Raw genomic sequence first — 12,604 nt, 5'->3', positions numbered from 1 at the left:
CTTACCCATCCATCCACCCTCCCTTCCTTCCTTCTATCCATCCATCTATCTATCCAGCCATCCCACTCGTGGTTCTGTTTCTTGGGGGGGACCCATCCCCCTGCACCAGGAAAAGACATGTACTCACTGTCCCTCTCGTGCCAGCGTGCTGCGTGGAGGTACTTCCCACAGTAATGAAAGAGGAACTCGTGTGCTGAGTGCTCAGCAGTCCCTTGAAGCAAGGGCACCAGGCTATGGCCATCGATCACCCTGATTCAGTGAAGAGACAGAAGTACGAGTCAGACCAAGGCCGCTCAGCCTGCCTGGCACCTGAAAGTGAAACTCCAAGCTCATAAGGGCCTTGCTAAGGGCAAGAGGAACAGAGATGAGCTGTCTCCCCAACTCTGTCCAGATTGCAAGTTGCTAAGCAAGAGACATGTCGCTGTTTCTAAAGAAAAAGTCACTAAGTTGTGGGGTCATTTGTTACACAGAATGGTATACACAGTGCGCACACAGACATACACACACCATTCCAGCCTTGCCTGTCATGGCCATAGGACCATATTTTAAAAAGTCCTCCATCTGAACTTAATGTACAAAAGTTATACTTTTCCTTACACTTGTAAAACACTTCTCTTTTAATTATACCCTAATTATAATGGCTCCATATCCTGTGTCTACTTGGCTGGGTCACGGTGCTCAGGGATGTGGTGAAACGCCAGGCTGAGGGTTGCTGTGAAGGCATTTTTTAGACATGGTTAACATCCATGGTCAGTGGACTCTGAGCAAAGCAGCGCACCCTTCACAAGGAAGGTGGGCCTTACATAATCAGTTGATGGCTGCCAAGAGAAAAGACTGAGGTTTCCCAGAGAAGACAGAATTCTGCCTCAAGAGCATAACAGGGAAATTCTGCCTCAGTTTGCAGCCTGCTGCTCTGCCATAAGGATTTCAATTTCTTAGCCTCCACAACTGCAGGAGCCAATGCCTGAAATGCCTTATTTTATAAACACACAGACACCCACACAAACACTGTTGGTTCTGTCTCTCTCACACAGGACTATTTATTGGTCCCCTTAAATGGAGGAATATCAGACTATTATCATAATACTTACTGTTTTGTTTTATCTGGGATTAGGAATAGTCTTTGGTCCTGCACTAATATCGAAGTGATAAGTCATTTTTAAAATGTGGTGTGATAGCCTCATCAACGCATAGGCAAGAGTGCACCTCAGGAAATCAGGGAAATGTGCTTCAACGGATCGACTTCTAATGCTTTCATCCCGCCATTGTTGTGCTGAGTTATACAATCTTACCAAAACGGCAAAATGAGTAGATGGACCCAATACTTCCTTTATTCATGTTTTACTGAGTATGATTATTTTGCAGTAGGCTGTCCCCTCCCTTTGAGGATGTGAGAACTTTCTAAATGTCCCCACATCGTGGTAGGATTTCTCCCCTACATGTGAAATAGTAAAAGGACAACTTTCAGCAACTGGGGAGGGAGGGGGGTCTCATGACATGTGTACCTGTCCTGGGGCACATGGCCGCCCCCCAGCTGGACCACGGTGGGGAAAACATCCATCAGGCTGGTGGGCTCATGGATCACTCGGCCGGCTGGCAGCTCCCCAGGCCAGCGGAAGATCCCCGGCACGCGGATGCCGCCTTCCCAGCCCCCCATCCCTTTGCCACCTATAAGGAAGTGTCATTAGAATTCTCCAGGAGATGGTCCCATCCCCATGCACACCTGGGCACACCTGTCTGTCTCTGTATGTGCCTGGTTACCCCACACATAAACACACACGGTGGCAGCCTGCATTTCCCGATTACGTTTGCAGCAATAATTCCAGAACCTCGTCACTGCCCTATGGGCAGGTGGAGTCTATACGCTCTTCTTTTAAGATCTGGCAGGTCTTTGTGACCACGGGAACACACAGCGTGTGCAATGCGTGGCTTCAGAATTATAACAGAAGCTGAAATTTCACACGATGCACAGCTGGTGGCTTCCGTCTTCCTCTATCCTTTTTCCTTCTGGAAGGACCAGGAATTGGGTCTGGCAGCCCCTTCTTTTCCTCCTCTCCCACCTGCTCGCCGTACCATCCACCTGTTCCTTTACCCCCTTTCCTGGTTCATCTTCATTTCTGGGACCCCTAGCAATGGCCTGGGGCCCAGATCGGGTCTTCAGGAAATGCAAAGAAGTACCAATAAAACAATCCTATGTTACAGAAGGTGAGTTGCAAACAGGGAGGTATGTGTTCAGAATCTTGCTAAATAAATGGGTTCTTTGTTGCAATTCAAAAACTGTCATGCACCTGCCTTCCCTTTGTGCTGTGTAACAAGTTACAGCAAAGGAGCAACCCCACTCCCGTGTGCTAGGTCTCCGTTCTGTATGCTGGGAGTCGGGCGTGGCTGGGTGGCTTGGCGGGTACTCCGTTCTGGGTCCCACAGTCGGAAATCAAGGGGTAGGCTGTTTGTAGAACATACCACCGGGAACGATGAGAAGCTACTGTACAGCTCGGGGACGTGTATGGAGGACTGCAGTGGGAAAATCCCCTCACAAGTCATAGGAACATACACCATGAACTCTCATTGTTCCCTGGAGCGATGTTCTACAAAGTCGCCACACATGCTGAACCACGACTCTCAGGTGTGTGTAACACACAGCCCGGTTCCAGGAAGACTCTGGTCCCTGTATTTCCATCAACCAATCAGTATATTTCTGTGTGTTTTGCTTTAAAGACTCCTTATTGGGTAGAAATCGTGATTCATTCGCACGGGATTCGCGGCCAATAGCTCTAGAACTCGTTTCTGGATGAAGCCCCTCTAACACACTTACTTTCTCCGTAAGACGCCTGGCAAGCGTCTTGCCCTTGGGAACGGGGGACAGCCCTTCAGCACTACAGCCACGGGCCCTTTCAGGGAGCAAAGTCACCAACAAAAAGCAAACAAAACCGCAGAAACATGGCCACGAAAGAGACCATGAAAAGGACCCATGTCTATGTCTGAGAGATGAAATGTAGGCACAGGGTTACCGCACCCAACCGTGGTTGAGAACGTGCACGACTGATATTTTACTGCTGTTCAAACGCGTGCAAAGGCATCGCAAGTATAGATTTTGGGGTTGCAGACAAATTTTAGCAAGTAGATGACTTCATAAATACAGAATCCATGAATCATGGAGAAAATGACTGTATCAGACTTTTTAAAATACGGCAATATAAAGGTACCATGCCCTCAGTCTCACAAGATAGAGTGGAATACAGAGACACACGTAACTAAGATTATAGTTACAGTGCGATGTTTGATTTAGGATGGCATTTCTTTTAATTTTATCTTGATTATTTATTGGTAGATCTTCCTCTCCTACTAAAATATAAGCCCTTTAAGGGAAGGGCATGTGTCTTTTTTTCTCTCTCTTGGCACGCGGATAGGATTTGGTGTAGAGCAGCTCTTCAAGAAATCCCCCTTTGAAAGTGCACACTCTTTCCCCCTTCTGCTTGCTCTCCAGGCTGTAACACTGAGAATCATTTGGTAGGTCCCGCATCTGCCTCTTAACCCCCAATATCCAATGGTCTTACCTCGGAATATCCCATTCCATCCCCCCAGCTGGCCGTGTCCGTCTCTTGCCTCCAAATGTCCTCCGTGATCAGAGGTGAAATACGTGAATGTCCTGTTTTTCAAACCGTGGACTTCGAGTGCTTTAAGGATCTCACCTATAAGAGAAACAGAACAATTCAGGGCAGAGCCAATGAATCACCACCAACAAATTCAACCCAAATTTGCCCTTTCTTGCTAGAAAGTCCCATAAGGGGACTGTGTAGTCACCGTCATTACGAATGTGCTCACACAGTGTGAACCCTTTCTGGTTTTCCTGATTCCACAGGACTCAGAATCTTGTTTACAAAGGTATCACTAATACAGAAAACAAAATAAATGGCTAAAGCCAATATGGCAGCAATGGAGTGTCTAGAAGGGGCATTGTTGGCATATGTGTCCATAATGACTGCATGGGGGTGGAGTGTGGTAAAAAAGAGTCTGATGGGAGAATCCCGTAGAGAGGAGGAAGCCAGAGCTGTGAGCATCGATCACGTGTGTCGGCACATGGGGGCCAAGGCTCAGGAGAGCAGCGCTGGCTACCAGCCAAGCACTCGCTTTATCCATGGAGACCAAGTGCACATCTACAGCCCTGAAGGAAAGACTTTACACCACATGGGGACTGTGCAGCACTGGAAATGCATGTTTCTAGAGCATGATGTAATCCACTCTCCCATTTTGGGGTTGTCTGCCTCTTTACTTGGCGCACCGTAGCACTACGGTTGTCCCAGGATAAGCCCTCGCACCCTGCAAGGATTTAGATGTCTGCATTCTCTTAAGAATCTATATACACTTGAAGGGAAGGTAACACTGTATCAACCAACAGGTCAAAGTTAAAACAAACAGAATGTACAATCTCATCGGCTCTCTCTGGGCTTTCTCAAGGCCATGGGAGGAATGCAACGTTGGTCTGTTGCCCTGAATGACAGAGCATTCTTGCTTCACATTCTGTAATGTGTCATGATGGCTTTATTATTTTTTTTTTTAAAGATTTCATGTATTTATTTGAGAAAGAGAGAACATGAAGATGGCAGAGAAGTAGACGGGGAGGGAGAAGCAGACTCCCTGCTGATCAGGGAGCCCCGACGTGGCGCTTGATCTCAGGACCTGGGGACCATGACCTGAACCGAAGGTAGACACTTAACTGACTGAGGCACCCAGGTGCTCCTCATGATGGCTTTAAATAATGCACTTTGTAAAAGGATGATTTGTGCAGAAGTAGGCTGAAGGAGCGTGTGAATGATATGGGGGACTTTCTCCCAATTCTTTGCCTTTTCTCTTCTTCTTTACTGCAGCTCAGTTCATGCTGAGGTGGCCCATCTGTTACCAGAGTTGAGCGGTGAGGCCAAGACTGAATGACGCATGGCCGTGCCTTGACTTACCTACAAGCCAGTCCATCTCCTCCACATTGTCACCATATAAGCCGTGCTGGCTTTTCCCGAGAAATTGTTTTGTGGTCACCAGGGGAATGTGAACATGCAGCAAAGACACAAAGAGGAGGAATGGCCTGTGCTTATTCCTGAAAGAAGGAAAACATGCTTCAGACACGATGGCACCTGTTTCAACACTATCTGAGCCACCTGGGTCCCTGAAACCCATCACCTCATTGGGACTCAGGTGCTATGAGAATTCATCTCCTCTTTAGAAATGAGATTACCTTTCAATATAGGAAACAGCCTCGCGCAGCATGTGACCCGCCGTTCTCTCCAAAACCATGGGCTGCTCTATGACGTCATGGTTTCTCATCAGGATACAGTTCCAACGACGCACAAACCCAAAGCTGGCGTACCAGGAGACGAAGAAGAGGAAGACGAGGCTGGCTGCCCCCAGGACTCCCTTCCAGGACACGGAGATGAACCCGCAAGTCTTGCCAACCGCAACGGTCAGGACCCCTAGAGCCGCCATCTCGGTGTAGAGCAACAGTCTGGATCTAGTCATGGCGTCCACTTCTGGGGGCCCGCCCGGCTTACAGTCAGTCACAAGTGTGAAAGGCATACCGTAAAAATAGTCAAATCCATGGTTCAGTGGATGGTGGCAGTGGTCATTGCGGGATTCACAGTTGACACCCTGGTGCCATTTTCCTGAAGATAAGAGCAAGAAGCTAAATAAGAACACACACGGAGGTGCTCTGTTTGACCCCAGTCATCTTCTCAGTAATTCGGATTATATAATTACCCCGCCCTTTGCAAATACTGAACAAACGTATGGAGGTCATGAGATTAAAGGTTCAAGATTTTCTGGGCTGTTAGGAATTAAAATTTGCAACCCTAGACTACTCTGCTATTAAATAACTCAGAAAATATCATTTACGGATATTTCTTACTTAAAAGACAGCCCCTTGATAAAAGGAGTTGGTTCTAGAATAATCTTATGACAGAGCAGAAGTAACCAAGTAAGGAAGAAATGCTTCTAAGAGATTTTTTCCCAAAGGCTGTAATTTTATAATACCATTGAGATGGAACATCAGAAAATCCATATATCAGATTCTAGAAGGATATACAAGAATTGGGTTCTTTCTGGATGTTCAGCCAGCTTAAATTTAGCTACAAAATAGGACAGAAAAGGGTCCAATGTACTTGTCACCATAATTTCCAAGTACAGAGGTTAAACGCCCGCCCTGTTCTTCCCTTCCATGGTTCACAAAGGGTCTTCAGAACCTATAGGATTGGTTCTAGTTCCAAGCCTGGAGACATCCCTTTCTATCCCTGCTTACATTTAAGGAAGTGAGAATGTCAGGATGGGGTGGAACAGGTGGAGAAGGAAAGGATACAGGATGGTCTCCATCTTGTCCACTGTCTACCACTTGGAACGTGAAGAACACCCTTGTCTCAGTTTAGATGTGGTGTGTGCACCAGAAGAATAAAGATTCACAGAAGGAACTGATACACAGGTCTGCAAGTCCAGTAAACACAAAATGAATCCACTTACCTAGTTTTAAACACAATTCCACCCACAGAGTACGAGATACATGGTGGTCGTGGGCTCAAGGACATTGGGTCGTTGACCCAACGGTGGTGAGTTGGTAATGGAAAGTTCCAGTCAATTTGGGTGGGTAAGAAGCTTTGCTCTACTTCTCAGGGTTGAGAAGATAAATACAGGTGATAGAGCAGATGTGTACAAAGTCCTTGAAAATGCCCTTGAAAATGGTATATGTGATATGCTGAGTATCTGTGTCTCCCTAAAATTCCTGTTGAGACCTGACCATGAGGGTGATGGTATTTGGAGGTGGAACCTTGGACAGGAGATCAGGTCCTCAGGATGAAGCCCCCATGAATGGGATTAGTGCCCCCAAAGAGACCTTCACCCCTTCTTCTCACATGTGAGGACACAGAGAGAAGACGGTCGTCTCTGAAGCAGGGCGAGGTCCTCACCAGACGTGGAGTCTGGATCTTGGACATCTCAGTCTCCAGAACTCTGGGAAGTAAGTCTACATAATCTCTATTTCTAAAGTTGCAGGAAATTTTAAAAGGGGGGGGAAGGAGTGACTACCCAGTGTCCGACGCAATCACCACCCTGACAAAGTGGGGGTGTCAGTCCCCTCTGAACTCAACAGTGACTCTGAGTGTAGAAAAGCTGGTGAGGAATTGAACGGGACCCCCTGCACACAGACCTGATCAAATCTTTCCTTGACCAAGGAGTTGGGGAAGACTCCCTCATCATCTAGCCTCAGATATTCCTGTTAAGAGGACACACTACTTCTAAACACACAGGCTGAGCAAGGAATGAAAGTGTTCCCAAGCATCTGGTCCATGACAGATGGGTGCCCATCTGCAAGGAAGCCACCTACCAGGTGTTGGAGTGCCATTCTCAGACAGGGGGTCTTACGAGGTTGGCCCTACCTAACGATGTGCAAGCAATCGGCTCTCCAGAGGATTTCCATCATTCCCTAAATAATAAGTGTGGCTCTGTGTCTAAAATGTTTGCACGATGTGGTTTTGCTAAATGCCCGCTTTCCTTCTGGAGGCTGGGGTTTTGGGGCGGGTGCCAGGCAGCGGGTGTCTAGGAGACCAGCCCCTAATACAAAGCCTGGGAATGGAAGGAAAGAGGCAAATCCCCCAAGAGGTTGAATTCAAACGGCTCGTCAATGACAGAAGTTCCAATGGTGTGACTGATCCAAGAGAGAGCATATGGGGCCAGCACTCAGTTTGGTTCTGACATGTAACTTTTTCCCCTGGTGGGGAAACAGGCTGATCCTCCTGCTCCCTGAATGGTATGAGTACCTATAAGGCCGGTTGCATAACCTTGCTGCTGCAGGATTCTTGCAAATGTGGTTTCATTCGCGGGGAGTCCGCCCGATCCCGCGTTCCACTGGAGGGCACGGTACCCATCATCAGCTTCCATGCCTGCGGAGTAGAGCAGAGAGCAAGCACTCACTCTCCCTTGACTACTGCAAGGGTTCTTGCCTGGGGAGGAAGCTGACCCTTCACCCTGTCTGGCATTGGTCTGGGTTTCACAATTGCAGGAGGGGTGCTACTGGCATCAGCTGGGGGAAACACCCTACAGTGCCCAGGTTGCTCCCACCATAGAGAATCATCCAGCCCAAATGTCAGCAGTGCTGAGGTTGAGAAACCCTGCGTTGGCATGAGAGAGTCTGTCTGTTTCTCTCTATCATCTCTCTGTCCATCCATCCGTCTCTTCACACATCTATTCATGTATCATCTATCTAATCATCTATCAATCATCAACTGCTTACCTACTTACCTATCCATTCATCCCTATCTCTCTCTCTATCATCTAACTCTATCCATCCATCCATATATCCACCCACTCATCCACCCACCCGCCCATCTAGTCAACTATGCACCTACCCATCCATCTATCAATCTACTAATCTATCATCTATCAATCTATTACCTATCTATCATCTACCTCTATCCACCCATCCACATATCCATCCACCCATCCACTCACCCGCCCATCTAGTCAGCTATGCACCTATCCATCCATCAATCCATTAATCTATCATCTATCAATCCATTATCTATCTATCATCTAACTCTATCCATCCATCCATATATCCACCCACCCATCCACTCACACACCCATCTAGTCATCTATGCACTTATTCATCCATCTATCAATCTATTATGTACCTATTATCTATCATCTATCTATTTATGTATCTATCTATCTACCATCTATCTATCTATCATCTATCTATCTAACTCTATCTTCTATCTCTGTATCTTCTGTCCATTATCTATCTACAGCAGTCTTTCCCAACCAAAGGTAATTCTGCCCCCCAGGGGACACTTAGCAAATGCCCGGTGACATTTTTGGTAGTCACAACTCGGTGGGGAGAGTGGCTGCTACTAGCATCTTGCACATAGAGACCTGACCCCCAGCACCTCAGAATGTGACCGTGTTTGAAGATAAGGTCTTTAAAAGAGATCGGGTCTTTTAAACAGGTAAAAAAAGAAGTCATTGGAGTAGGCTCTGATCCCATAGGACTGGGGTCTTTATAAGAAGAGCTATAGACAGATGACCACATGAGGACAGGGAGAGAAGGCAGAGTCTTCATCCCAAGGAAAGAGGCCTCAGGGAGAACCAGCCCTACCCTGGATCTCAGACTCCCAGCCTCCAAGATGGTCAAAAAAGTAATCTGTGTTGTTTAGGCTGGTCCATCTGTGGTATTCCGTACAGCAGCTCAGACAAACTAATACGTCAATATTCCAATATGTGAATGTACCGGCTTATTAACCCACTCTTCCACTGATGAACTGTGTCTGTGTTTGCAACGTACAGATGTACAGACAACGTAGAGTGCTGCTGTGAAGTTCTCATTCCATCTTTCGTAGAACTTGCATGTGTGCACGTTAGGCGCCTACTTAGGAATTGCTGGGTCATGGGTGTGACTGCTTTCAGCTTAAGCAGACAGACAACCTTAAGCATCTCACCAACCTTGTCCCTTTCTGACTCTGACCCTCCTGCATTCCCCTTAGAAGGACCTTGGTGATTACACTGCGCCACCTGCATAATCTAGGATAATGTTCCCATCTGAAGATCCTTCACCTAATCCCAGCTTCAAAGTCCCCTTTGCCATATAAGGAATCAGGATGTGGGATCTTTGGGAAGCATCCTTTAGCTCCCTACACGCTCACCCAAAGCCTATCTGAAGTCATGACTACACAGTCAGATGGACTAAAATATGTAAACAAATAAACACAATGTCAACCATAACCAGCTACCCTTGCAGAGTTCCCGTCTCTGAATTCCCAATCAACCCAATCATCGCATGACTACCTAAAACACAGCAGTCTTCATGTCAGTTTGAAGGGATGCCACTGCAGATTACATGTGCACCGTTCTCCCCTGGATCTTGACCATCGCTGATCATATTGAGGACAAGTAACGAGTAGACGCAGGCTTGCCCCCTTCTCGATCATCCCCGCAACACTGACCTGATCTGAAGGCGTGCCTCCCTGTGAGGAAGGAAGATCTGCTGGGGGTGCAGAGGGGGGCAGCCGCCAGGTGCTGGGTGAGCCTCACGCCTTCCTCTGCAAGGTGGTCGATATTGGGTGTCCTGAGCAAACCACACACAAACATCCCTGTCAAGACAGCCCTTACAGGGATCGCTGCACCAAAGGGCATGGCATGGAGTACATCAGTGTTTTTTGAGGGTTTTATGACTAGTTGCATATGGTGTCTTGCAAACGCAGATGGACCCATCCCCAAAACAACCAGCATGAGCACATGGACTGAGGACCACTTGCTGCAAAAGGGGGTGAGCCCTCGCCCCGGGGTCCAGGGCTGCAGCCCAGCCCACTGCATGCATAGCCACCATCTGAGCCCACATATCACCCAGAGGTCTTGTGCACTGGGAACAAGCTTCTCTGGATGCTGTTGCTGTGTGTAGGGATAAGAGTTGCACACCATCTTGGTCTTACTGTCTACTTCTGTCTGCCAGGAGGCTGTGGCCACACCAACCCACTGGCTTGCAAAGGTGAGTCTCTTACAGCTTGATACCCTTTGCTCCTCTGTGAGCACGCTCTAGTTCACAAATGGGAAACGGTCTTCCCAATCCAATGGGGAAAGAACGCCATGCCTTTCCTGCTTGTACCACCAAGTTTCCATGTGGATGGGTTAAATGGTAGAGGGCAAGTGGATTAAAGAGACACGGGAAGACACAAAGACTGAAGCCACTGGCCAGAATAAAATCTGTGAGAGCCGATACCTAAAACTTCTTTACTGGGCAGGTGTTCCAATGGCCCAAGGTCAAAGGCATCTTTGGAGAGGACTTGAGGCATGGCTGGAAACCTTCCTTCTTGAGTATGAGTGTTGGTGGAGGGTGCTGAGGGAGTTGACAATGGTCCACAACCACTATCTATGGGGGAGAGGAGCCTCAGTGTCCCTGTTCTCCCAGTGCCCTGGGAGAAGGACACAGATGTGACCATGGCTTTGTTGAAGGTCTGTGCAGGCCCAGGCTGAGACATAGCTCTAGTAGATGCTGTCTTCTTGGACACAAGCCTCTTCCAAAGCCTTGTGACCCAAAGGGTCCCAGACCCTAAGTTTTGTGGAGAGGGGACAGAAATACGATGACTCCTGAAGGAGCTGTGGGTGAACTGAAGGACTTCTGGGAGCCGGTGGGCATCCCAAAGTCCTAGTGTGGGTTTTCAGATTCAAGAACTTCAGATGCATCAAAACCATCGCCAAGACCATCCTCCAAATATTGTGGTAAATGCCTTTCTTACTAACTCAGATGGGTGTTGCCAGTTTTGAAGAACACATTTTTAGTTTTAACTTTTGCTTTTGTTTGGGGTGAACATAGTATACGTTGTCTTAAAAAAATGAAAAATTACAAGTATGTTCTTCAAAGTCCTTGAAGCTGGTGACGCACAGAGGTCAGGGGCAGAAGGACAGTGTTCAAACTATATTTGTATAATTGCATGGGAGGCCAGTAAATAACTTCTAAGTTAGTGTAGTAATACAATAGTGTAACACCTTTGGAGATTACTAAAGTGAAAAGCTGCATTTTTTGAATCCCTGCGTCATCTTTAGACCCAATGACTTCTTAGTCAGCGGAGTGATCTCCCTGTTCGCAAGGAGACAAGCAAAGTTCGGAGACTGAGCCACTCGTCCCTGGTCACGGAGCTACAGAGTGCCAAAGGAGGGTTTAACACCTCCGTTAAGTCACACCTTATCCATGTGACTTAAAAAATCCACCGAGGGTAGCGTTCTGGAGGTTGTGCGACAAGTATGCCCATCCTCAGGCTCATATCTCCCATTAAGCATGGATCTTATGATCGTTCACAACCACGCGTCCACTTTGGGACCACTAAAGCCTTTTTCCTGAAGGCTTTGTTCCTATTTAAAGACAGTGCCCCTTGCCCTCTTGTATGCAAGCTGTTGTCTGTACTCATTCAGCTGTGGCTTCCAGGCCCATCCTGCATGCCCAGAAACCACAGCTGAGGTCAGTATTTCAGACACTTGCTGCTCCGGGCAGCTGCTGGGGCCCTGCCATGCCTCTGTTTTCAGAGAACAGCTGTGTCAGGCAAGACCATTCTGGCCACTTTGCTCATCTTGGACTTTTTTTAAAAAATTGCAACCAACCCAAATACAAATGCTGTTATTAAAAAAATCACCCATTCTGTACTCATGCTGTTTGTTTTCAATAACCCAGCTGTAAAAGTTTACTTTTTTTTTTAACTAAACTATGAACACAAATTGTAAGAGCTTATAGGATTCTACCAATTAAGTATAATTATACTAGCTCTGACCTATTTTTCAGGCTACAAAAGTTCTATCTCTAGCTTGATATCTAATCTATTATGTACCAGCCTACCATCTGTCTACCCATCCTTCCATCCCTTTCCATCCATCCATTCACCATTCATCCACTCACTCATCCATTCTTCCATCCATCCTCCCATCCATCCACTCATCCATCTACCTATCTTTCCATCCATCCATCTATCCATCCATCCATCTTTCCATTCATCCATCCATCCATCCATCCATCATCCATCATCCATCCATGTTTCCATCCATCCATCCATCCATCCATCCATCTATCCATCTTTCCATCCATCCATCC

At 47.2% G+C, this 12,604-nt stretch overlaps 1 protein-coding gene across 2 annotated transcripts in view; it reads right to left on the bottom strand.

Annotated features, from left to right (window-relative positions):
• Positions 1-12,604, bottom strand: part of LOC111157139 (arylsulfatase D) — a 20,189-nt gene that overhangs the window by 2,573 nt on the left and 5,012 nt on the right. The window contains exons 3-10 of one of the 2 annotated variants that reach the window (XM_022518391.1): positions 9,972-10,093; positions 7,791-7,913; positions 5,228-5,651; positions 4,953-5,089; positions 4,240-4,317; positions 3,555-3,689; positions 1,506-1,668; positions 128-249 (exon numbers count right to left, since the gene is read on the bottom strand). In XM_022518391.1, the coding sequence (XP_022374099.1) occupies positions 128-249; positions 1,506-1,668; positions 3,555-3,689; positions 4,240-4,317; positions 4,953-5,089; positions 5,228-5,651; positions 7,791-7,913; positions 9,972-10,093 (1,304 nt within the window). The remainder of the gene's footprint in view (positions 1-127; positions 250-1,505; positions 1,669-3,554; positions 3,690-4,239; positions 4,318-4,952; positions 5,090-5,227; positions 5,652-7,790; positions 7,914-9,971; positions 10,094-12,604) is intronic. The other variant, XM_022518392.1, reaches the window with a different exon arrangement.

The sequence above is a fragment of the Enhydra lutris genome, unplaced genomic scaffold (genome assembly GCF_002288905.1).
Source record: "Enhydra lutris kenyoni isolate GAN:26980312 unplaced genomic scaffold, ASM228890v2 scaffoldscaffold52, whole genome shotgun sequence".
Lineage (NCBI taxonomy): Eukaryota > Metazoa > Chordata > Mammalia > Carnivora > Mustelidae > Enhydra > Enhydra lutris.
Note: the sequence above shows the minus strand (reverse complement) of the source record. Positions and strands in the feature narration are given on the sequence as shown.